A 26,117-nucleotide genomic window follows, 5' to 3' on the forward strand; every position below is an offset into this window, starting at 1 on the left:
GTTTTGTGGTAGGTACTGGGGGACTTTGGGGCAAGGGACAAAGTGAGGTTAGGTGATGGGAAGGCACAAATTCATAGGAATCCAGGCTCTGGTAGTTCCAGTCCTATCACAGTATGGGTTTGGGGATTTTTTTTTTAATTTTCTTTCCAAATGGAAAAAGGCCTAAAGACAAAAAAATGAAGGTACTTCAGAAGTTTAGTAAGTGAAAAAAAGTGACCTTGTAAGTATGTTTAAATTTATTTTTAAACTACTTCCATGAGTTAACTTAAAAAAATGATTAGTTTTAATATTTTGGACTAGCACTGCTGACAGAGATGTGTTATATTGTAAAAATGGGAGCCGAGCATCGGTGCAGTGTATTCGTGGGTGTAAGCATAAGGAAAACGAAGGTTTGCATTGCCGTCGGAGGGGCTGACCCTTCTGAATTGTTAGGCTGCCGCTAAAGCAGCATTGCTTTGCACGGCAGGTAGGCGAGCCCGGGCTCTCCACCGGCACCAGCTGTCAAACGTGGCCACCCCCAGCTGCGGCCGGGCCTTGCCAGGGGCGCTAGGGCCAGCCCGCCGCCTCCCGGGCCCCGCCGCCTCCCTTCCGCCAGGCCCTCACGGCCGCGGGCATTGCTCTCGGCCCCGTGTGGGGCAGAGGGGAGGGAGCCGTCCCCGCCGGGGGGAGCCCGTGTCCTAGCGGGCAGGGCGGGAAGAGCCTTACCCGCCGCCCCGCTCCGCAGGCCCGGCGCCGAGGCGTAGGAGGCCGCAGCGGCCCCGCTCCCCACGAGGCCCGGTCCGCGCCGCGGCGGAAGGCGCCGCCTCCGGAAGCCGGGAGCGGAGGGCGGGAGGCTGGCGGCGTTGTGGGGTAGGCGGTGCCTGGTGGGAGGAAAGAGCCCCCCCCGGCACCCGCTTGCAGCAGCGCCGGCGCCCGGCCGGAGCGCGCCGCCGCCATGCCCGCCTTCCGGCAGGTGGGCGAGAAGCAGCTGCCCCAGGAGGTTGTCTTCATGGCCTGGTCCCCTAAAAGGGACCTCATCGCCCTGGCCAACAGAGCGGGGGAGGTGAGTGCGGGGCTGTACAGCCGCAGGTCTCGGCAGCGGGAGCCCGGCGCGGTGCTGGGTCGCATCGGTGGGCTGACGGGAAGGACTCCGCAGAGAAGAGCGGCTGCTGCTGGCAGCGAAACGCTGCCCGTTCTGTGCGGTCGCCGAGATGCCTTTGCTGTCATCAGTGGTGTAATTCTTGTAAGCTCACCCAAGCGTTTGGGAATAGCAAATTTTTTTATCAAGCTTCTCAATATTTATTGCCCCTTCCCTTTTTACTTTGTAATTTCCGAACAAATTCACTGATGCTACTCTCAGTGCCTGCATCTGTAGGATTTTAAAGCGTGTGAAATTTCCTATTAAATCTATTTTCAGGTGTTTTTTTTCCTGGAACCGCTGTATGTGATCACGCATGAAGACAGACTGTTGTTTTTCAGGCCATCTTTGCTGGAGAAGCATGGGTAGCCCCTGTTGGTTACAGGCTTCTAGGCTTGTACAAGGCACGACTTATTTCTCTGTATTGCTGTATAGTACACAGTATATTGTCCTCTAAAAAGACATAGGAGCGAATCATCTGCTAGAGGAGCGGGTGATATTTAAGACTCAGGAGTTATTTAAAGAATGGTAAAAAAAATGCATCTTAAACTGATTTCCAAAGTGGTATTAATGGGGGAGTGCGATTTATTTTTGTCTTTGATGTGTTTGCTTTGTAGGTTTTACTTCATCGGCTTGCAAACTTTCAACGAGTGTGGAGTTTGCCTCCAAATGAAAGTACAGGAAAAGAAGTGACTGCTCTTGCTTGGAGACCAGATGGCAAAAGTAATGTCAAGTATATGAGGTGATACGGTGCAATAAAAATCCCATGAGAAAACAGCAAAAGTTGTGGTGATGATACCTCTTATCTGTGAAGGAAATTTTCAAGTAAACTGTGTTTGAAGAGAAGGGTGGCTTAATTTTATGTAGGTGTATTCAAAGAAATAGAGAGATTTACACTGTTTAGAGCAATTGCAGGAAAGATTTGCAAGGCAGATTTATGTCCAAAATACCGCTTTTCAAGGTATAGCGAAACTTCAAGTTCCTAACTAAGCAGAATATTTTTGTATGAACTACAAAATTTATTGGGAGAGAAAGAGGCTGTGTGATCAGGATTGACTGAAGAGCTTAGCCTATTTAGCATAGGCTGAACTTCAGAGGCTAAAGTTGCTCTGATAATACACCAGGAAAAAAAAAAAAAGCCTTTTCCTTATTGTAGTGGTTTCACTGGGATTTTGTTTCAGTTTGTGGCCAACTATGGTGATCAAGGCCCTTAGCAGGTAAACCCAGGGCAGCTGACCCAGGCTGGCCCACGGGTGTATTCTATATCATTAACATCAAGTTCACTATAAAAGGGAGGGCTTGCTAGGGTGAGATGGGGCTGTTTGTGCTCTCCTCTCTTCTAGCCTCCCTTTTTCTCATTCCTAAGGATTGCTCTTCCTGGAGCAGGTTGTTGCAAATTTATAGCTAAGTATAATTTTGTGTGTTTTGTATTATCATTTATATTTGTTTCTTTATTGTGTTAAATCTGTTTAATTTTAACCCACGAGTCTCCCTCTTTTTCCCAGTTTCCTTCTTCGGTTGGGGAGGGGACATTGGGTAAGAGAAAAACTGTTATTGGTTAGCCCTGGGTGTGGGCTAAATGTAGACACTTATCAACAGAAATAATGTTGAAATTAGTAGCTTAATAAACCTAGGCTGGAAATTACTCAATTTTTTTGACTTGTTAGAGGTGGGAGAACAATCTTGTTCCATGACATATGGGTGAAAACTACCTATATTGTTATATGATGGCATCTGAGGAGTTTAAGAAATTTCTTTTTAAGCTGATTGCCTGTGATTACAAGGAAGTAAGCACGGAAACCTATGCCTGCCATATACTTTTATAGATGAATAAAGTTAAGAAGGCAGTGATGCAAAAGTTGTTCAGCCAGTCTTAAATTGTAGTTTGTAATAAAACCCAAACCTTCCTGGTGGACAGTCCTTATATATAATTTTGGCCTCAAACTTGCAAAAACTGAAGCCTCCACTTTATCAGAACTGTTGTTAGAAGTGTTAGAAGCATGTTCAGTTCAACATGTAGATAAATAGCTGTGAAATCAGGCCTTTGATTTAAGTTTATCACTTAAAATATGATAGGAGTTCAAACTTTAATTCTAATAAGTAGATTTCAAGTGAGAATTTGGAAGGACTGTAAATAGACAAAGTTCTGTCCAGTAGTTGGATTTGAAGACACATTATTTTCTAGTTTATTATAAAGTACAAAGTTTTGCACATTGGTTATTTATACATTTTACTCATCTTTCTCTAGTTTTGGCTTTTGGCCTTACTGATACCAAGCGGATTATTCTGTGTGATGTAGAAAAACCTGAAAGCTTGCACTCCTTCTCTGTGGACTCATCTATTACATACATGCATTGGATGGAAGTAACTGAGGAAAGCAGGTGAGTCCGAAAAACTTTAGAAGTAAATTATGGGCTACATAGTCCCACCTTACTAATAATTTATACTTCGTATGTAACAAGCAGTTGTATAAAATAATATAATATTATGTAGCTGTGGCTTTTCTTGCCACTTGGCTAGAATTTTCCTTTTTATAATAGGCACTTTTCATATGCTTATTTTGAGTGCTGGTATCTTAGTTTTGTGGTTCTTTAGGTTATACACAAAAGTTTCAGCATGAGCTTGAGCGCCCACCACTTAAGAGCTGCTTAATCTAGTGCTAGCCTGTACAGCCTATCTTCTTATCCAGTTTACTTCAATACCAATTAATTTATTAAACTGGTTATAATAATGTTATTATGTTAATCTATTTTGTTAGTCAGAATAAGTATTATATTTAAAACTTTCTTCACTTCTGTTTTTGAGATCTTTAGTTTGGTGCTTACGTTTTTCACATCGTGCCTTTGGTGTTACAACCAACCCCAGTGGCAGTTCTGTTGTGGGCGTACTTGCTTCAGGAAGTCAGGTTGCCACTAGTGACCATGAGCTCTGCAGCATTAGACAATTCTCGGCAGCACTTATGAGCTGGAGGACATCGTGGTCCCTGTTTCTGTGGTCTTGCAAAACCCTCTGATATGGACCTTATTGCAGTGCAAGACAATAATTAAATAAAACATGTACTTAAAAAAGGGAGGTAGGGTAAGCCTGACTTGGGGATTTCCCCACCCCCCACAGAAAACACCAGTCTTGAAATAGCAAGAAAATAACTGCATCTTAAATCACTCTAGCATTCTTCTCCTTATAGAGATAGACATCTCCTTATGGGGAATCTTATCCTTCTTGTATGTCTAAGGCATGGTGTTAAGTATTGCACTTCAGTCTTCCTCTCACTGTAATGTGTCTTTAGAGTGAAGCTTTTTTTTGAGGTGTAGGTAGGCTGTACTGCAGGGTTGTACAGGGTTTAAACAGCCTCAGTCAGTAACTGCATTACAGATAATGAGGGATTTGGTGGCAAGCTACTGAGCCAGCAGAGACAAACTTTATATTGTCTTTTGGTGGAAATAAAAAAATATTTTCAGACTTCTTTTATTAATGTGATCATTTGATAAATTATTAAAGGCCCCATAAAGGATTACCCTCTGATATTTGTAACTCTTTAATATACATGACATATTGAGTCTATATTGTAACTTTGATGTTAGGAAGAAATTCTCTTCCCCCCGCCCCGTTTTTACAGCCTGGGTGGTAAAAACAGTCTTATTTCTTTTTCAGTGTTCTCACTTCCTTTTATAATGCTGAGGATGAATCTAATCTCCTTTTGCCTAAATTACCGGCGTTACCAAAAAAGTAAGCATTATAACCAGTAAGCTCGAGAAGATACAATTTGTCATTTGTTGTCATTGTTTCAGTTATTCATCTTCAATGCTCTACAGATGCTTTGGATTAGATGTCTGGTCATTGTTATTGAGAATAATTATTTTGTTTTCAGTTACAGTACCACTGCAAGAATTTTCAGGTAAGAAATTGTCATTTTCTGTCTGTCTCTTTTTTTTTTTTGGTTTATTTTTTTTTTCTGGTATTGAGACAAGCTACGTAAACCCCAATCATGTTTTGTGTTTTCAGTGAAGAAAAGTCAGATGAGATTATGAAGCTTCTGGGTGATGTAAGGTAAATTCTGTATGTGGATTGTTGTAGTGTTTTTTGTTTGGTGTTTTTTTTGTTGGTGGTTTATTTTAAAGCTATAAAATAATGGATAAGTGGGTTTACTTTTAAGTTATTCATAATCTGGAGAAAGGATATGGAATGTCTCTTATTTCATGTATAAAGTTCAAAGAATATGTTAAAGTCTCCATCAGTTTATAACTTTTTTGCTCAATTTAGAGGCATTATAAGGCACTTTATCAGCAACTGCTGTTGATGCTGTATCTTCTTTTCCTTAGAAGAAGATTTCTTGGGCTGCATTTGAAGGCTATGTTGTATGTGTTACTTAAGCTGGTCTTGGACACATTTGTGGGTGCCTGTTATAGGCATGGAGTCCCTGTGGATTTGCATGAGTGTGACAAAGCTAAACTTAAAATTAGCTCTGAAATCAGCTGTATTAGGCTTACTTTAAAATAAAGTAAACATCTCCTATTAGGAAACACAGGAGGAGCAGCTGGAGGAGGTATAGTTTAGCAGGCTGAGACTGGTTTTGTGGAGTGCTTGTGGTGCATTTTGGAGGAGGACGCTTAACCTCTGCCTTGTTTTTCCATTTGCTTTCTTTCACTGTTCCTTACAGTCTCACCACTGAGAGTCATCCTCCCTATTTCAAAATTTGCATCTCTGTCTATCAGCAGTTATTCCTTTTGAAGACTTGATGTCTCTTCTTACAGTAGGACTTCCTTGCTAGGAAGAGACATGTGGTGGCTGATGGTGGTATAGGAGCTGTCTGGATTCTGTGCTTCTTCATCCATTCGATTAATCAAACCAAAAGTTTTCTAGATACTGTTTTGTTAAGTTCTGTCTTGGTTTTAACAGAAACGTTATCCTTTAATTAGGAAGAGTGTGGCCAGCGGGTCGAGGGAGGTTATCCCCCCCTCTACACTGCCCTAGTGAGGCTACATCTGAAGTCCTGTCTCCAGTTCTGGGCCCCCCAGTTCAAGAAAGATAAGGAACCACTGGAGAGAGTGCAGCGAAGGGCTACAAAGATGATCAGAGGACTGGAGCATCTCTCTTATGAGGAGAGGCTGAGAGAGCTGGGTCTGTTCAGCTTGGAGAAGAGAAGACTGAGGGGGGATCTTACCAACACTTACAAATACCTTAGGGGCGGGTGTCAAGAGGAGGGGACCAGACTCTTCTCAGTGGTGCCCAGCGATAGGACAAGGGGCAATGGGCACAAACTGAAACATGGCAAGTTCCATCTGAATATGAGGAAAGTTCTTTCCTTTAAGGGTGACAGAGCACTGCAACAGGCTGCCCAGGGAGGTTGTGGAGTCTCCTTCTCTGGAGATATTCAAAACCCACCTGGACACAACCCTGTGCAACATGCTCTAGGTGAACCTGCTTTGTCAGGGGGTTGGACTAGATGATCTCCAGAGGTCCCTTCCAACCCTTACCATTCTGTAATTTAACATAGATTTGGGTGTATAACAGCCAGAAGTTGCAGTTAATTTTCATGTATTTATAAAGGGACATGTAAAACATTCTCATGTTTTATGTTGGAGAGCATTACTGCTCACTGTAATGTAAGCAAATTGTGTAGTTGGAGATGTATGGGTCTATGACAGCAGTAGACAGTCTTCCTGTTCAAAGTTTGATGTTTTAAACATAGACAAAAAGGGAGGGCTCACAGAGAAGCTTTTTCCCCAAGTCATTGTAGCAAGTTGGGTTTAATAAGTGAGTAAAACACAGACCTGTCTGTCCCAGACCCTATTCTTTGAACTGTGTTGCTCTTTCTGATGCTGTTGTTACTTGTGGCTGTTCTTTGCTGCTGCATCCATTTCAAATGTTTAATTCCTTTGAGGTTTTGCTGAGGGGTGCCACTGAGTGACTGCGACAAACTTACTCTGCACGTAGTTAGGATAAACTCAGGGGAATACAAAAGTAGCTTTGTAAGAATGCTTTTTAGCCTGTATTGGTAGGTGGGCTGTTGCTAGAAACTGTCACCTATTTTTTCCAGAGGTGTAAAGTTAGTGAGGAAGGACTTCCATGCCTAAATTGTGTTATTTTTTTACTATTCTCTGTTAATTTACTAATTGATACTCTTTCTGTAAATGTTAGAGGCAGGTCTTATCAATGAAATCCAAGCTAATATTTTTTTTTATATTTCTTGAATCGTAGAGAGTAGCACAGTGTTTCTTTTTGTTCAGTGATTCTTTAGAGGATCTTTAATAAAGGAATGGAATTTAAGTATTAAGAATTATATTTATATGCATTAGAATTTGTTTCAGTATGCTCATCAACACATATTCTTCTATTTTTAAAGGCTTAATGCTCTTGTCCTTGGTGGCAGCTCAGGATTTATTGAGATTTATGCTTATGGAATGTTCAAGATTGCTACAGTAACTGGGGTACGTTCTGTTACTTTCCACATTTTTTTTCATAATACACCACATAAGTGAAACTGGGTTGTTGAAGTTTAAAGAAAGGAATAGTTGTTTCTGTCGATTGGGTTGTGTGGTTATTGTTGGAAAGACATTCTAACTCTGGCAATTTTAACATCTTTTTTCAAATGAAACAATGTTCAGCACTAATCCACAGTAAAAAAGGTGCTTTTGTTCCTGAACAGTAGCTGAAAATTCCACTTTGTTTTTTCGTGTTGTTGACTGCAACCTTGTTTGCATGTGAATGTGCTAGAGTGGTAAATGTATCTTAAAGGAACTGCAATATTTCATTAACTTTTAAACTGGAATCCTTCAGGTGGCAGGTTCTTGTCGTGGACTATGTTTGTCTAGTGATTTGAAATCACTATCGGTTATTACAGAGATACAAGACTCTTCAGACAGTGAAGCAGAGATCACATTTTTTCAGGCAAGTAAAGTAATTTTAAAATGTTCTTTAAAAGTAAAGCTACTTTTTAAATTAATTTCTGGTAGCTTTATTGCTTTCCCATTATTTTCAGAAAAACTACAAACTACTATTTCCAGCCTTTCTGAAATTGACCCTGAGTTAGCTTTTGGATTTATCACGTTAACATGCAGTTTCACTGATGTAACTGATAATGATGATCTGAGGCATTCTTTTAAAATACTACTTTAAATGTAACATTTGTTTATTCAATTACAGTTACAGTTATTCAGATTTTCTTCATTCTGCACACAAAGGCATAGTGGCAATGCTGTTGATTGAGTCTATCCAGAACAGTCATCTTTAAAACTATTACTGTTAGAACTCCAAAAAGAGGAACTTTATCAGGAGTTTTTATAGCTGTATTAAAAATATTTACTGCCCCTTTGAATTAAATGTATTTCCCTCTTAAAATCAACTTTAAGGAAATGAGAAATGACCGTTTTTCTGTGGGTCCTCCCAATCTGTCTTTTTATTTCTGTAATCTAATATTTCTTAAAAGACAAATCATCTTTTAACTGTTGCTTGTTTCATTTGTTATAGCTTGACACTAGTCTATTATCAAGTTACTTACCCGAGGTGACTCGAATGGCCCGAAAGTTTACTCACATTTCAACTCTGTTACAGGTACAGTTGTGTTATGACATCTTTTTAATATCACAGTTCTTACAGGCTTCGATATTCTTAATGCAAGTAAAATAAATGTTTTCTAGTAGAAAGCTTAAGTTGGTTTTAAGTAAATGTAGAGCTCTAACTTGGAATTTGATAATAAATTTTACATAATATCTACAATATGTCTTCCCTTTGTATTGTAACATACAGTTTTTGAGTGTGTTTTGAAGAAGGGAAAAAGGGAATAACGCTAATGTCTGTATTACAGTATATAAAGTTGTCATTGACGTGTATGTGTGAAGCGTGGGAAGAAATATTGATGCAGATGGACTCACGGCTAACAAAGTTCGTTCAGGTACTGTAGTATTAACCATTCTTTTGGAAAAACATTTTTTGCAGTAGTTCTGTTGTTCATGTTAACATGCTGCGTATCTTAATGTTGTTTAAGCATAATGCCTCCAGATAACAATCTCTAAATTCAGAGGCAGCCTGGAAGCTGTTGTGTGTCAAGTGCTTGGACGCTGAAGATATCTGAGTACAGTCAAGCATGATTGTATTGTGATACTTCGTTATTTTTGTTATTCGAAGTTATTAAAAAAATGATTGTTTCAGCTTGCATGGCTATTGATTAGTTGCTTTCTTTTTAAGGTTGTGCTCTTTGTACTTCAGTCATCAATAAACTGAATACTGTAATTGTTGAGTAACAGCCCACCAGCACTTACAGCCTAATTCAATAGAGCATGTATAACAGCCATGATTAAGATGCTCTTGGATTTGCTTAAATTTTGTGTCCATTGACCATGGCTAGAAGTTAACTGAATCAAGTAATTTATTTTTTTTTTTTTAAATAGATGCTTGCTGATGGCAAACTGCTTAGAATTTTTACTGGGTAATACAATTGAAAATAACTTAAAATACTAGAAAATTTCCAGCGATCAATAGTCTGATTTCAGCATTCAAGGATATGGGTGGGTTTTCAGATATGCTTTAATTGAAGTGTTTGTGAGATTATTTGGTAGCCTGGATTTAATCTCTTTACCAATCTATTTCAATCATTTTGACTGACAGGAAAAGAATACAACCACTTCTGTTCAGGATGAGTTTATGCAGCTGTTGTTATGGGGCAAAGCAAGGTAGTTACTGTTGTTTTATCTGAGTATGTGTTTGCATTTGATATTGAAACACAAAATGAACGCTTATTTGGTTCTCTCCCCCACCCCCTTTAGTCCGGAACTTCAGGCATTACTAATGAACCAACTGACGGTAAAGGTATGTTAATATGTTTTAACATATTATAATAATCTGTTTCAATATCTTTTAATCACTGTTCTGTTAAGTTAACAGAACATTATTATATGTTTGTATTTCTTTTTTAACAGGGTTTGAAAAAACTCGGTCAGTCCATAGAGTCTTCCTATTCCAGTATACAAAAGTTGGTCATAAGTCATTTGCAGAGGTAAGTCACAGAATGTCCAATGAATTATAGATAAAATGGCATATTATATGCTTTGCTAAAAGACAGCATGCTGTATTGGTGGTTCTTCGCATATAGATGTGCTGATGCAGAGACCGTGATGATGGCAAAATGTACTATTTTACTTTTGGTAATGGAGAACTATTGAAGTATTTTGAACAATCTCCATGACACATCACCTATATATCACTGCCTGGTGTGTTTATAGGATATATGCAAAATATTCACACCAACTTTGTGTGGTCGTTAAAATCATTAGGACAATATTTACTTTTCTGTGAAGTGACACTTTAACCCTTATATGCCAGACCACCTTAATAACGCCCTTCACTTTGCGCATTGAATGATAAAAATGTAGCATGTAGTGAAGCAGTGAATTTCTAAAAGGTGACTAAAAGATTATACTTCTTTGCTCTGCCTTCCTAGTGGCTCTGAGGCACTGTTATACCACTTGAGTGAATTGAAAGGAATGGCTTTATGGAAACAAAAATACGAGTCTCTGGGATTAGATGCATCTGGAATTGAAGGTATGGTAGTTTGTGTGCTACTTAACCACTCTGATTTCACTTTTGGAAGCTTAATAATAATGGTTAGCTCTTTTTGCAGAGGCTATTACTGCTGTTGGTTCTTTCATCCTGAAAGCAAATGAACTGCTTCAGTAAGTATGAAGTCTGGAGAGTTTAAAAAAACGTGCCTATTGAGTCTCATTCCAAGGGGGAGCATGTGGCTGGGAAAGAGGAGGTTGGGAGAGCAAGGCTCCTCTGTTGATGGTGAGCTTTTATCTTGTCTCACTGCATCTCATAGACTCATACCCCAGGAATAGTCTTACTTGAAAGGTTGCATTGATAGTGCTTGCAGACCTTTCTGTAGTAAAGATGGGACTTAAGCTTAGAGCAGCTTGTGACATTTAGATCTGGTAATTTCTTTTCTTGTTTCTTGCTCAGAGTTATCGACAGTAGTATGAAAAACTTCAAAGCATTTTTTCGATGGCTGTATGTTGGTAAGCTTGATGACATAGTAAGCATCCACTATCTGTTTTGTATTCTAAGCATTGAAATGTTGGCAAGTAATTAAGCCAGTCTTAGTTACAACCATCTATTTATTTCTGTCATAGAAAATTTCTGGACATCTAAAAGATTACAGGCAAGAATAATTATAATATTAAACACACAGATCATAAATTTGATAGTTCTCAATTAAACTTAGTGTGTGTACAGTGGGTAGTGTGTATACTTATACTGTAATGTTATTCCAAACTGTTGTCTGCTTGGAGAAATTAAAGGACTTTATTTTGTTTACACCAAAGGTGAAGTATAGTCTAGCTCTCCTTTACTCTGTCGCTTGGTTTTTTTTTCCTGTGGAGACCTAGTTAGCTGTAAGGTTATGCACAGATGTAAACAGCCTCTGTCTGGATGCACTTAGTAGCCACCTCCCACTGTAGCTGGGTAGCTGTAGGAAAAGTGTTAGCAGGAAGTGCAGAATGCTATATTTTAGCCTGCTTGTTTTTATAAGTGGTTATGAATAGGTTTATAATTTTTAATTGATCTTTTTAGAACTATTTTGCAAAAAAGTAAGCAGTCTTGCCAGATACTGTAAAAGCACCAGAAATGCAGTGTCAGCACTTACTATCAGGAGTATAATAACTTTAAAATTAAAAATTACAGAAAGCCTAACTGTCAGAGTTGTCTATCATAACATTAGAACTTTAGTTATTTAAATGTTCACTGTGTTTGATTGTGTTGAGACTAAACAGAGAACTGTGTATCTAAGCCTCACTGATTTAAAATTACTTCTGTGCAGTTCTCTTAAAACATATTGTTCTGGGCATGACAGTATTACTGTATTTTATATATATCTATTTTACTACTCTTAGTATGTACATGAATAAATTCTTATGAACACTTTTTATAATAATCTTATCTCAGTCTTGTACAGGGTACAATGCAGCTGGAAAAAAATAAATATAAAAATTCTCCAAGATTTGTATTATAAGCTAATGGGGCAAGTGAAGCTTAATTTCAGTCTCAATTCATAATTCTTCATTCCAGACTCTCTTGCTTCTGACAAATTAATCTTTCCAGTCTTATCAGCAGTGTCTTATTACATAGCCATGGAAAATTAAGAATATTAGGAAAACATATTAATATTAATGCAGTAAGAATATAATTTTTCCCTCAGCCATGTTGAGGATGTCAGAAGATCACGTGCTTCCAGAGCTGAACAAGGTAGTAGTAACGTTTTCTAATAAATGGTGGTACATTCTGTATTCTGCTTGACTTGAGCGTAAGATTAAAGGTTTATTTTTTGTTCCAAAACTTAAAGGATAGCATCTGTGTAATTTCTTTGAGAAAGTTGATGCCTGCAGATTCACACTAATATGCTGTCTCGCATGAATTACTTTTTCTGTTTTCTTTGTTAATATTGCTCTTTTTACTACACTGCATGTGAATGCGAGACCTCTGTGCATAGCAGCTCTTTATATGCCCTAAACAGCTTAAGTTAACCAGAATGGGATTTTAACATCTTTACCAGTGCCCCTGGTAGTGGAGATGGAATACACCTGCATCAGATTTGCAGACACCATCACACTGGGCGAACCAGTTAATATGGTCAAGGACAGAGGTGCCTTCCAGAGGTAAATAGATGGGCTGGAGAAATGGACAGATAGGGACTTCCTAAAGTTCAACAAGGACAAATGCAAGGTTCTGTCCTGGGGAAGAGTAACCTCCTGCAATTGCACAGCAGGGCCCCAGCTGGCTGGGGAGCAGCTCTGCTGAGATGGACTTGGGGATGTCGGTGGATGCAAGCTGGGCATGAGCCAGCAGTGCACTCTGACAGCAAAGGTGGCCAAGAGTAACCAGGGCTGTACTAACAGAAGCACGGCCAGGAAGTCAAGGGAAGTAGTTACCCTCCTTATTTAGCACTCATCAGATCACATCTAGAATACTTGCTCCAGTTCGGGGTCCTCCTATACAAGACAGACATGAATAAACTGGATTGAGTTCAGCAGAGGGCTCCCAAGCAGCTTGGAGGCTGGAGCACTTGCCCTGTGAGGACAGGCTGAGGGAGCTGTGCTTCTTCAGCCTACAGAACATGTGTTCTGTGCTCATTGAAATGTATTTCTTATCCTTTGTTTTTCTCACTGTTTCTTTTTTCTTTTAGATGACTCAAAAAGATATCACGTTTGTTGCTGATTTTCTTACTGAACACTTCAATGAGGTAAGTTATAGAGGTTTGCCAAGTACAGCATCTGACTGTATTTTTACTGCCAAGAACTGAATCTGAAAAATCTTGTAATAAAATAATTTGTTCATCTTTTTGTACACTACTTCTAATTAACTTTGTTTTTAAATAATTGTTTTGTTTGCATTATTTTTTCAGGCACCAGAACTTTACAATCGTAAAGGAAAATACTTCAATGTGGAGAGAGTTGGCCAGGTAAAGAACTAGGGAATACATGGAAAAGAAGAAATTAAAAAGAAATGGTTAACAGACTTGTGAGGGGCAGTTGTTGGAGGTGAATTCTAATGTCCCTTATTCTTAAAACACAATCTTACGAATGTCTGTTTCTTTTCTAGTACTTGAAAGATGAAGATGATGACCTCGTATCACCACCTAATACAGAGGGAAACCAGTGGTTTAACTTTCTTAAAAATAGTACTCATCTTAAAGGTAACGCGTGCTTTTGATTCACTTTTACTGTTTACTAACATATACATAGAAGGTAATAAATGTAGAAGAGTAATCTGTTTTTTCATGCTTACGAGTTATTTCCATAGTGTTAGTCATGGGTTTCCACCACAGTAGAATAAAATAAATGGGTCTTGTTATTTTACACATTTTTTTATGCAGCTGTTTACCCAGTCAATTACCATTTCCTGGGTATTAGGAGTTTCCCACCTTTTATGTACCAGTCTCAGAAATGTTGGCTTGGAAGGAATCCCAAGAGACGTCTATTTTAGGAGATCTTAATTCCAGTTCAAGGAAGTAATAATTATGCTTAGATCATACCTGGGGGAAGTGTCCTAACTTGTTCTCTTTGACTGGAGTCAGATCATTTTGTTAATTAGTGGTGAAAAAGAAATAAGAGACTATAACAGGCTGATGGTGAAAATTATTCTTGTTTCACTTTAGAAGCCATAGACTGTAAAACTTCTACAGTATAAGCTGTCTTGCAGTAGAATTTGCTATAGCTGCCCTTTTCTATTTAATTCAATAAAAAGGGGGAAGTGGTAGCATTTTTGTTTGGCAAAGTAATATTTAGAAAATGTGTTTTTAAACATACTTTGAAAATATGTTTGATACTGTAAATGTGTAGACTACTTGACTGGTCATTTCTGTTACTACCCAAGATTTGTGATTGTAGAATCTGTTGTAGATTTGTAAGTGGTTTTGGTATTAATTTTGTAAGTATTGAGATGTTTATCTCACTCTCAGAACTGTAAGGTTTATAGGACAAATAATGCTTCTGTCATTGACACTTTCTACCCTTTGTTTTTTTATATTGCTTTGTTGGTTGTTGTAATTTTTATCATTTTTCCAGCTAAACATTGGAAAACAAACAGGTTATCTACTTAAAATAAGTAGTGAGATTTATCTCAAAAGCTAAATGTCTTCTTACAGAGTAGTTAATTTCATGAGAACCAATCAGTCCTATTGAAGCCAAATCATAGCTACTATGGAAATTGTTTTGCCTAAACAAGATATTTTACGACAACTGTCTTTCTAGCTCTTGGGTAAATGCAATTCCACCTCATTGCAATTTTGAATGGGCTATGAAGAAAAGCTGAAGGGGGAGGCAGGGCTCCATTTCTCATTCATCTATCTCGTTTCATATTGTAATCCAGTTGGTTACTTGAGTTAGAATTTATAATTGGGGAATAATTTAGGCAGTCACCTAATCCAGCCAAAGCAGGGCTAATTTTGAAGCTAGGCTGGGTTGCTCAAGACTTTGTGCAGCTGAGTCCTCTGTGCCTGCAAGGATAGAGACCCTGCAGCCTCTCTGGGCACCCTGCTTGTGACTAACCAGTCCTTGTGAAAACTTTTTTCCTTACGTCTGATTGGAATTTCCCTTGCTGGAGCTTATGACTGTTACATTTTCTCCTGTCCTTGTGTGCAGCTTTGAAAGGGATGTCTTCTGTAACTCCTTCTTTAGGCAGCTGAAGAGACCAATAGGTTCCTCCATATTAGCCCTCGCTTCTCTAGGCTGAACAAACCCAGCCCTGCAACTTCTCCTTGTAAAGCCTGTGCTCTAGCCCTGTGACCATCGTCTTGACCGTCCACTGGACTTATTCCAATTTGTCACTGTAATAACAGTGCAGTATGTTTTTATAGAGATACAAGCATTTTTAAAATGAACTTTATCTGTTTACAGAAAGTCCACTTTTGTTTCCCTACTATCCTGAGAAATCACTGCATTTTGTCAAAAGGCAAATGGAAGGAGTAATTGATCAGTGTTTGCAAAAGCCAGCGGTGAGTTCAATTTATGTAAATGATAACTTTCTTTTAGGGGTAGCAGTCAACTGAAGATAGCAGTCATGCTTAGTAAGGCCTGAAGTTTTAATCTTTCCCTTTGAGTGCTTACAACTTAGGTGGTAACATGTAGCCCAGCTTCACCACTGCTGGGATGTCTCAAGCCTTTGGCTAGGGAGAGTGTGAGGGGGGATTTTTTTGTTTTGCATCTTCTGTTCCCACATTATTGGGATCTATTTTTAACGTTCATTAGCTTGGTATATGCACTATGTACTAGATAACTGTGTTAGTTGGCAATATATTAGTCTGTATATTATGAAGAAACATTAGACAAGTGTATCAAGTGACAGTAATGTTTGCAATAGGGATGTTTATTCCAGCATAAATATTGGTGGATTTTTCTTTCAGATGTACTCAGGTGGTTTTGTTTGTTTGTTGGAGTTTTTTAATCTTAAAAAGGTATATAATTATGAATAACTGCCTGCATTTTTTGGCCTATTTTCATTATATTTGTTAGGATGTAATTGGAAAGTCAGTGCATCAAGCAGTCTGCATGTCTCTCTACAAAACTTCTCAAAGGTATTTCTTTACATTATTTCTAAAGCTCAGTTGCACAAAATTGCAGTAGCATTTTATAAACTGGCTTGAATTTTTCCTTTTCAGTGAAGATTCCACACCTCATTTATTTAAACTACCATTTCTGTAAGTATGCTGCTATTCCTTGTTCTATCATTTACCAATTATTAAAACTTGACCTAAATTTTCGTTTCCTCCTTCCATGTTACAGGTGGAATGACAAAACATCCAATATACATTATGTTCTCTTCACCATATTAGAAAATTCAATTTGTAAAATACACATTTTGAAGAGACATACTGATACTTCCAGGTAAGACAAAAAGGGGGAAAAAGTGATTTGTGAGCTTCGGCACATGTCGAGAGACAAATACAATTTGAATCTTTTTGTAAAAAGAAGTAACGAGAAGCATGAATACAGTATTTCTTGGATACTAGAGAAAATGAGGAGGACATTAGGAAGTGTGGTAGGAAACTGCAGCAGGAGTTTGTGTTGTATTAGACTCAGAAAATCTAATCACAAGACCCAAGATGGTTTTAGGCTTCAGAAAAAAATAAGACTCCCTTAGTTTTGCTCTTCACAGAATTATTTGCTTGTGCAAACTTGTGAAAAATTACAGGGAGTCATGCTTTCAGTGTTTTGTCTTACTGTAAGTACTATTCTTCGATTAACGCCTTGCAGCCTGTAATTTAATACTCTAAGGAAAAATGAGAGGTGGACTCATAGGTGCAACAAATAGAATACATCTCTTTGGGGTGTAGTTTTCTGTACCTTCAGGAGCTTCTGTGTCCAAGATGCAGTTTGTCACTGTCCGGTTCTGCTGATACAACTGTTTAAGATGCATTCTTTCAGTGGGATCACTGAAATGACCTGGGTTTAGAAAACAACAAAAACTCCTCTTCTCTGTAAAGTACTGATTTTTATAATGTTTCATTTAATTTGAGGAGATAACTGTGATAGGGGTGGGAATTTTTAAAGCGGTTTTACTGCTTAATAAAACACATGGTGAAACTATCTTTTGTGTTTACAGTTGCGAGCTACTGTTAACAAAATTATCTTATTGCATCCCTCATTGATATCTAAAATAGTCTAAACTCATTTTCTGTAGATTTGAGTAGCAAGAAATTTAGGAGACCTGAGATGAGGACAATTGAGCCAAGAGTTCAGCAAAGACAAGCTGTATCCCACAAGCCAGACTCCATTTTCCATTTGACTCCATTAGTCACGTTTTACTGAGGGCGAGAAGAAATCAAAAGGCTCCCATCCACCAGTTACATCATCTTGGGATGTAGCTGTGTGCTGTGCTAAGCTTAGACAGGCTTACACCGTCTCTTACCACAGTTGCCATTAGAGATTTGGGATTCTCTATGAATGGAAAAGAAATTAGTCACTGAGATAATGAACACTGTTCTTCTAGGTCTGTCAGTAATGGAATTCTTGCAGTAGAGTTTGGGAACTTCTTGAACAACAGTGTGAATGAGAGCTCAGACTCCAGGTTGGTATATCTGATTTTTCTTCCAGAATTGCAGATTGCTGAATTGAAGACTGTGTTTTCTAGTGTTTGTTTTACATTAGATTAACTTCTCGGGCATTGTAGTTTGGCTTTTATCCTACAAGTTCTACTTCAGATGCTGGAGCGGTTTGAAGTCCCCAAGTGAGTCAGGCTGTAAGAAATGGCACAAGCAAGTGAAGCTGCAGGGTTGTGGGAGTCTTATTTTGCACTCCATCTCAAGGTCAAGTAAATGTTAGTTTTCTTGTTGAAAATTAGAGCTTTAGCAGACATGCAAGGAACAACAGCTCTTGCTTATTTCTATGATATTCTTTAAGTAAGATGGAGTGAGACTCGATATGCCTGAATGAAGGCATCTTAGAAGGCTTGGCAGACTAAGCTCATCCTTTTCATGTAGGAAGGCCAGATGTGATTGCTTTCAGTACCTTTGGTTGTGTTTCTAAATTTTCTTTGGAGTTTGTTTCCTGTTTCTTTCATTTCACCTGAAATGGGAAACAGTAAGATTGCTAATAAGTTGGGTTTTTTTTCTTCAGAATAATTTTTCCTGCATGATACGGCAGTCTGCCATGGTTATGGCTGTCTTTCAGTGTCTTAGCTGCATGACTGACCTTTCTTATCATTTGCAGTGAAGCTCACTGTTAACTACTGAATACTTTTTAGCATGAATGCTGTGCAACTTAAAAATATTTTAGTTTTGTATTCACTTTTATTCCTTGATGCATTCTAAATTTTTTTCCTGTAGATGCTACAGTTGTTTAGATGCACACTTCTATGATGATGAAACTGTAACTGTAGTTCTGAAGGAGAGTGTGGAACAAGAGGGCAAGGAGAGAGTCTTGGCTCAGCTGCCTTTATCTTCTGTATACACAGATGAGGACCAAGACAGGGAATTCATCTGGGATTCTAGTAAAAGGTACTGACAAACTTTGAGCAAGTCTGAAAATGCAGAACTGAAAAGCAGATTAAGCAAATATTCTAATTGTGTACAGTTACTCATGCTTTGTGTGTGTGTGTTTAAATGTTTTAAAGACAAAAACTCTTTTTTGTGCCAGGGAGAGTGGGGTGTGGAGATGGAAGCTTCCTAAACAGTTTGTTTTGTGTTTTTTTGGGGGTTGGGTTGGGGTTGGTTTTGCTTTTTGGATACTGAGTACTACCTGTGTACATGGCTTTTGTGAAATGGGAGGACCAATTCAAGACATCCTGTTCAATCAGAAATCTTTTCTTTAGAGGATGCTAACTTTGCTGGTCAGAATACTTGAATTTAGGATGTTTTCAGCGTATTTGCTCATACACTTCTGCCTTGTGGTAAGAGTACACGGATATTTCTTCATCTTTCCCATGGTAGTCACACAACTGCTGTCAACTTAGTGTTGAAACGTCAGAATTGGTACCTCTCTCTTTGTTGGCATAGGGAGATGAGAGCAGAGCATCTGAGGGAAGTGAACACACGCACAAAAAAGGCCAGTGTAGCTCAAGCAGGGAAATCCAGTCTTTTAGTTGTTTTGCCTCACTTGCTTTTTCTTTTTTTTCTCCCTATGCCTCTCTGTTGGAATGCTTAAGATGTATTTTTACTTCAAAATAAAGAGCCATACTGAATTGTAAATATTTTTTTTTCAATGACACAAATTGTGTATTGAAGAATGAACAGAAAATATTAAAAACGAATTCAAACTAATCCTGGCCGCTGTAATAGACAGGGAGTTCCTTCATATGGACCCTATGAGTGGGGGTGAACTGGAGTGATACATCTTTGAAAGGTCATGGAGGCCAAACTTCTGTGTGAGTGGAGGCATCATCTCCAGGACTTTGTTCAGAAAGTCTTCTTGCAGAGGAGAGATTTGCAGGAAGGCCATCCTCATCCTCCTGCTGTAGCTGTTACTTGGGGGAAGATCAGGCTTTACAATGCACTTCTCACCTGCTGTAATCTTTTGTCTTAAGTTGAAACGTGCTGTATCTCCACCGTTGGATCCCTTGCTCTAGAATTATCTGTAGTAGAGTTATGGTGGTTTCAAATGCTTATCTGCTCATTGCATATGATATAATAAAACTTAGACATAAAAAAATGGACTGACAGGTTTTTCTTAGTACTGAAATTGTTTCTTCTGTACTGGTATTGTGCTTTTCTTCTTGGCTATATGCAGGCTGGATGAGCAAATTGGTGAGATATCCACACGTACCGTCTTCTTGGAGAATCAGTGGAGAGTGCTGGAGAATATGAAAGCTCAGTATGTTGCTGTAAATGGCATTAGAAAAGTTTCCTGTGTGGTAAGTACAGTATCTGTGAACAAACCTGTAAACCATTAAAGAAAACATGCTATGATTTGAGAGAGTGATAACCTGTTTCTGCTAATTTAGTGAGATTTAGCAAAACTTTTTTTTTTTAACAAATAGATTATTCTCTCATAATCTGTTATAAGTGTGTCAGGATACAGTCATACCTCTCGTAACACAACATGGAAAAACTTTAACAGAAGTTAATAGATCTACTTGCTTTACTTTTCAGCCTGCAGAGCAATAAAAAAAGTTGCTAATTTCCTTGATACCTCCATTTCAAAGATAAAGACTATTTTCAAAGCTGTTGGCCGACGTGTAAAATGGTATTGGTACTTTTATTTATTTACTTATTAACAGAAATGTCTTAATGTCTCCGTAGCTAAGTTCAAATCTCCGTCATGTGAGGGTGTTTGAGATGGATGTAGAGGATGATGGGGAAGCTGAGGAAGAAGAGGAAGAAGAAACAACTCAGATTGCATCTGGGGAACCTAATGAGCTAAATCAGGCTGCAGATAACCAGGACAATGTGTGCGGTGCATCTGCTGAAGAGCTACCTGATGAAACTGAAGAACATGAATCAAGTCTGGATCCTTGACATAGGCTTTTATACCGGTAAAGGGACAAGACTGTGATCGAATGTCAGGCTGCTGAGGTGATGTGTCCTGTACCTACTCATGGAGCTGTAGGAGGATGTTGTATGTCAGAATTCTGTATTGCTTCTCAGCTAAGACTGTGATCTAGAGTACATTTATTTGACCCTTTTTTGTCTGGCATGTGGTTTGGTATGAACTGAATTTCCTTGAGAACTTTTTCATTTGCAATTTTTTATAGGTGAGGAGAAAAAAAAAATACCAACTGACGTTTTTGTAGTTAACCTGTTCAGTTCTGACTACTGTTGTTAAGATAAAATGAACTTGTGTGTGAAAACAACAAAACTCTGGACCGAATTCTTTTTTTCTCAGACTTTGTGTTCTAGTAATGGGTACAGAGGCAAAATTTAAGAGTGTCTATGGCCAACAACAAGCTTGCAGATCAACAAAATTTAGCAATTATTACTTAAATACATACTTTTAAAAACTCTTTTGATAACATCTGTCCTCAGTAACACGGTATTTCAGTCTGTGCAGCTAAATGCATGATCTCTTCCTTCAGAACAGTGAGCGTACCTTGTGTTTGTGAAGAGGACGAGGTCTTATGCATGTACCCCATTCTGTACTTCAAAAATAAATAAATCTTCTGAAATTGCTATTTGGCATTGCAAAAATCAAATACTAGATTTATCCTCTTTCTCTTGTTTTGAAATATGCAATTTTTAAGTAACTGTTTTTTAAAATGGACTTCTGAAGTTTTTGGACTGTTTGGGGGAGACTTCTTATTTTTTCCCCTTCCGTACCAACCTCCTTGAAAGCTGCCTGCTGTTCAGTGTTCTAACAAATGCTAACAGTTGAAGGCACAATGAGGCTGCAGGACAGGAGGGGCAGAAATGCCTATTGAAAAGTGCTGTGGATTTTCTGTGTACAGCAGTTACTCTTGATGAGAAATCGCTGCTACAACAGAACCCACTCAGCTTAAGCCTGGCCTTGTGTTCCAGGAAACTTTTGCTTCTGATCTAACTTTAAGAATCACAGAATGTCAGGGATTGGAAGGGACCTCGAAAGATCATCTAGTCCAATCCCCCTGCCGGGGCAGGATTGCCTAGACCATATCACACAGGAACGCGTCCAGGCGGGTTTTGAATGTCTCCAGAGAAGGAGACTCCACAACCTCTCTGGGCAGCCTGTTCCAGTGTTCGGTCACCCTCACCGTAAAGAAGTTTTTCCTCAAATTTAAGTGGAACCTCCTGTGTTCCAGCTTGCACCCATTGCCCCTTGTCCTGGCAAGGGATGTCACTGAGAAGAGCCTGGCTCCATCCTCTTGACACTTGCCCTTTACATATTTATAAACATTAATGAGGTCACCCCTCAGTCTCCTCTTCTCCAAGCTAAAGAGACCCAGCTCCCTCAGCCTCTCCTCATAAGGGAGATGTTCCACTCCCTTAATCATCTTCGTGGCTCTGCGCTGGACTCTCTCTAGCAGTTCCCTGTCCTTCTTGAACTGAGGGGCCCAGAACTGGACACAATACTCCAGATGCGGCCTCACCAGGGCAGAGTAGAGGGGGAGGAGAACCTCTCTCGACCTGCTGACCACACCCCTTCTAATACACCCCAGGATGCCATTGGCCTTCTTGGCCACAAGGGCACACTGCTGGCTCATGGTCATCCTGTTGTCCACTAGGACCCCCAGGTCCCTTTCCCCTACGCTGCTCTCCAACAGCTCTGCCCCCAACTTGTACTGGTACATGGGGTTGTTCTTACCCAGATGCAGGACTCTACACTTGCCCTTGTTATATTTCATTAAATTTCTCCCTGCCCAACTCTCCAGCCTGTCCAGGTCTCTCTGAATGGCTGCGCAGCCTTCCGTTGTGTCAGCCACTCCTCCCAGTTTGGTGTCATCAGTAGAGTCACACTAGAGAGCTTGGAAACAATTGTTTTGCTGTGCTTTCTGCTAAGTAGTTTTAATCCATGGCCGTATGGAAATCTGATCTCTCCTGACCATAATTGTTTCTAAATTTGTGTTCATAGCAGGTGTGTCCCATGTCACAGGGGCATGCCCTTCAGAAATCTTCCTGAGGTTATTCTGTGCATCTTTCTAGTCCAATCTTGAGTATACTTGAGTCAAGGGGAGTTTTGTTTCTGGCTTGCGTAAGTACATGTGCACTTTTTACATTTCACAGTGACACGATATGAATGCACCAGTTTAGGTTAGTGCTTCTGAATGCATTGCTGATGCCTTATGTCAAACTTACTTTTATTTTGCTACGAGATTTCTGTAATAATAAATGTGTCAGTACTGTGCTTATGCATCAGTTTTTAAAAGAGTGATAGGAAATACTTGATTTAGAAGTTTTTCAGGATTTTGGTGGTGTCTGGATGTGTTGATCTCACTTGCCACTTTGATCCCTTCTTCGTCATCCTTTTTTTTATGCTAATTGAAGGCTCGTTCAACCTTCTTCTGCTGTGAGTTCTCATTCTTTCTTGATAGTTTTGTAGTCAAAAGAACTTGTATATTCTCAGCAAGTGTGCACACAATCCGCTCTTTGTAATACTAATCTTTAAGTCTCTAAGAATCATTTACTGCTGCCTCTTTCTTTAATATCTACCGATTTTGTATGTGGCATTTCTAATTTTTTAAAGATCTTGGGAAGCTTTTTTTTTTCCTGCTGTTTACATTGTGTAATCCCTTTTCTAGACCTTTTGTCCAGGCCTTTTCTGCCTGATCTCCATGATGTGAAAACTTGCCACATTGCCAACTTTTCTGCTTCAGTCTCTCACCAGTTGGTGCTGTTCTGCTCCACAACCTGGGCATGCTGTGGTACTGTTGCCTCCCACTTGTATGGATTTCATTTCACACTCAAATCTGGCTGCATAAACAACCACTTCAGCTTCTCAAAAAGACAGGAGGTGGATGGAGAGAAATAGTGAACAAAAGCTTGCTTTACTTAACTGTTTCTTTTTGCAGAGGGGAGGAGGGAGGTGTATTTTTGTAATAGTACCTACAGTTTGTCCTAATGCTGCTTGGCTTTGAAAAACCTACTTAAAAAAGCTTTAAGCCTCCATGTAAACCTTGACAGAATGGGAAAGCCATTTATGTAAGTACTTAAGTTCTTTGGTAAGTTTCTGTGGCTTGTGTTAATATCTGTAGTCAGAGTTGGCTCATGTGTCTTGTTACATACTGCAGTAATATCTGAGAAGATCTCTCTTGCTTCTTAAACTAGCTGTTGCTCTTGGAGTTGTAAAAATATTTGATTCTACAGTTTGAAGATTAGAGTACGTGCTAGCCACCTGAGATGGTGAGGTTCAAGGCCTTCTTCCAAAGTGGCCAGAAAATAGCATTTGAAAAAACCCTTCTTTTTCTTACCCTAGTGATTCTTTTACAGATTTAGCAGTGCAATCATTTTTCCCCTGTATATTTTTTTCTTAAATTAGTTATTAAAATAAAGTCTTCAGAGATTGATTTTGCTTCTTGTAATTCTCAAGAGAATTCATATATAAATTCTGTAATGAAGATGAAGACTTGCCCTCAGGTGCACTGAAAATCGTCTCTTAAAACAGCCACTACAGATAAGACCCACAGGGGCAAGGGTAAGGAATTTGTTCATCTGGTCATATATTTATTTTAGACTGTTGAGGTAACCTATGGTTTCCTGAGGATAGCACAAAGACCAGTGCTTTCAAATGTTGCAGTCATCTAAAGAACAATAAACTGTATCTTTCCATATGTTGAATAAACAGTATTCCCTTCATAGTGGAATCCTACTAGACTAGAAGCAAATGGATAATGCTTTTTGCTTTCTATTTTAGAAATGTGTGGTATTTGTGATGTCCCCTCTCTTGCAGCTAATCTATACTAGGCTCAACGCTCCAACTACTTAGCTAATGTTCAGAATATTGAAATGCAGAAGGAGGATGGAAGGCATCATTGGGCACTGTGGTTTCCAGATAGTATATATTAATTTTGAGGTGATTTTATTTTTGTCAGTTGCATGAGAAACAAAGTACTATTTGCCCTAATTTCTAGTTATTTTATTTTTTCTAAAAGTAGTAGTATGGCAGGAAGATGAACTAGTGAGTAAAGCAGATGAGAGTGGTGGATTTTTTTGTGGTACCCAGAAATAAATCTCTTCTAAATTTAGTTTATTTTCTAGAATGTTTTTCAATGTATAGTAATGCCTTGAGAGATAACATGGAATGCATATGGTCTTATTAGAAGACTGTTGAAGAAACTAATATTAGAAGAAAACTTGTTAATAACCTATGGCCAAATTATGGTTAGTTCACTTCTTTCATTAAAATACTGTGCAGTTCTGCTGTGCACTGAAACAATTTCTCTGCTTTGTTCTGCAGAGGCTTATAATTTCTGTAGTTCTCTTCCATAGCTGGTGGTCACTGAAATTTTGGAGAATTGTAATAAACACATTAAGACTGGTATGAATGAGGATGTCTGGGAGTAGAGGTACCAGAATGAATAACAACAGCAGAAGGGCTGTAAGAATGGCATGTGTTGAAGTTGCTTAGATTAGCAGGTCATCAAAATCCTAGCATGTGTCTACGTGGTCAGGAGGCAAAGGACCTGAGCAAGTGAGCAAATCCTGATGACTCTTGGAGGCAGGACAAGATGGACAGACTGATTATTGACAGTTCCTAAAGGGTACAAAAAGGCTATCCAAGACCAGCACATGGTTGCCAGCCTAAGAAAAGCCCAAAGTGGTAAGAACTCAATAGCTGGTGTCCCTTTTTCCCTGTGTTGTCATAAGGAGTCCTAGACAGACCTCCTGTATTCAGGAGTCTTGGCAGCTGAATTTTGCCCAGGCTACTTGAACACACACATCCAGGTGCTTGTGAGTATGTGGATATGAGGGTGTGAGTGAATGAAATCAGTTTTGTTTTAAAATGAAATCAGCTTTCCTTCTTACACTTCCTGGCTTTATGGTTTGCTATGCTGCTGCTGCAGTGTTGATTACATAAGAAATAATGGCGAAGAGGAGGGATGGATGAAGCCAGGTGTTTTTTAAAGGTTGAAAGGATGAATCTGGTCTAAAGAGAGCATGAAGAGAAAGTGGAGAGCAAGAACTGGATGGAAAGATTTTCAGCAATGTATCTGATATCAGAGATCATTTTGGAAGACTTAAAATACCAGTCCAGAGTTTAGGGGTATGTTTATTTCTCTGTGGTATCTATTAATCATCTTGATGTTTGAATGCAACTTAAAAGCAAATTGCTCTGGGCCAAATTCCACCTTTGATTATCCCTGTAAAAGGTCACTGGAGACTCCTGGACACAATTAAAAGCAGAATTTTTTGTTAAATTCCTACTATGTTTATGGCAACAGTTAGATCAGACCTACTTCTTGGTCTGGTTTCTCACCAGAACTTATGACAGAGATTGGTGGTCATGCAGGGTCAATGATATCACAACTTACAATAAATGCATAGAGTTCCTTGTACTTGGTATTGATGTCCATACTACGGTAGAAAAAGATAAAACCAGCAGAGCTGAGTGCTTCAAATGAATTTAAAAAGACACTGTTGTTCCTAAAATGGTACCCTACAAGTAACAAG

The 26,117-nt window shown here is 39.0% G+C and overlaps 1 protein-coding gene across 1 annotated transcript; it reads left to right on the top strand.

Moving 5' to 3' along the window:
* The first annotated feature begins 880 nt into the window (after positions 1–880).
* On the top strand, positions 881–20,895 carry ANAPC4 (anaphase promoting complex subunit 4). Its single transcript, XM_068402803.1, has 28 exons — positions 881–1,042; positions 1,735–1,840; positions 3,366–3,498; positions 4,769–4,843; positions 4,986–5,012; positions 5,120–5,164; positions 7,461–7,545; positions 7,895–8,005; positions 8,585–8,668; positions 8,922–9,008; positions 9,722–9,786; positions 9,880–9,922; positions 10,033–10,109; positions 10,554–10,654; positions 10,734–10,785; positions 11,072–11,127; positions 12,306–12,352; positions 13,290–13,346; positions 13,509–13,565; positions 13,706–13,799; positions 15,502–15,599; positions 16,117–16,178; positions 16,263–16,301; positions 16,387–16,488; positions 17,594–17,671; positions 18,429–18,599; positions 19,828–19,951; positions 20,340–20,895. Exons 1-28 carry the CDS (start codon positions 935–937, stop codon positions 20,553–20,555), a joined length of 2,400 nt encoding a protein of 799 aa, XP_068258904.1. The 5' UTR covers positions 881–934; the 3' UTR covers positions 20,556–20,895.
* Positions 20,896–26,117: the final 5,222 nt, after the last annotated feature.

This window comes from Nyctibius grandis, chromosome 6 (assembly GCF_013368605.1).
Source record: "Nyctibius grandis isolate bNycGra1 chromosome 6, bNycGra1.pri, whole genome shotgun sequence".
NCBI lineage: Eukaryota > Metazoa > Chordata > Aves > Nyctibiiformes > Nyctibiidae > Nyctibius > Nyctibius grandis.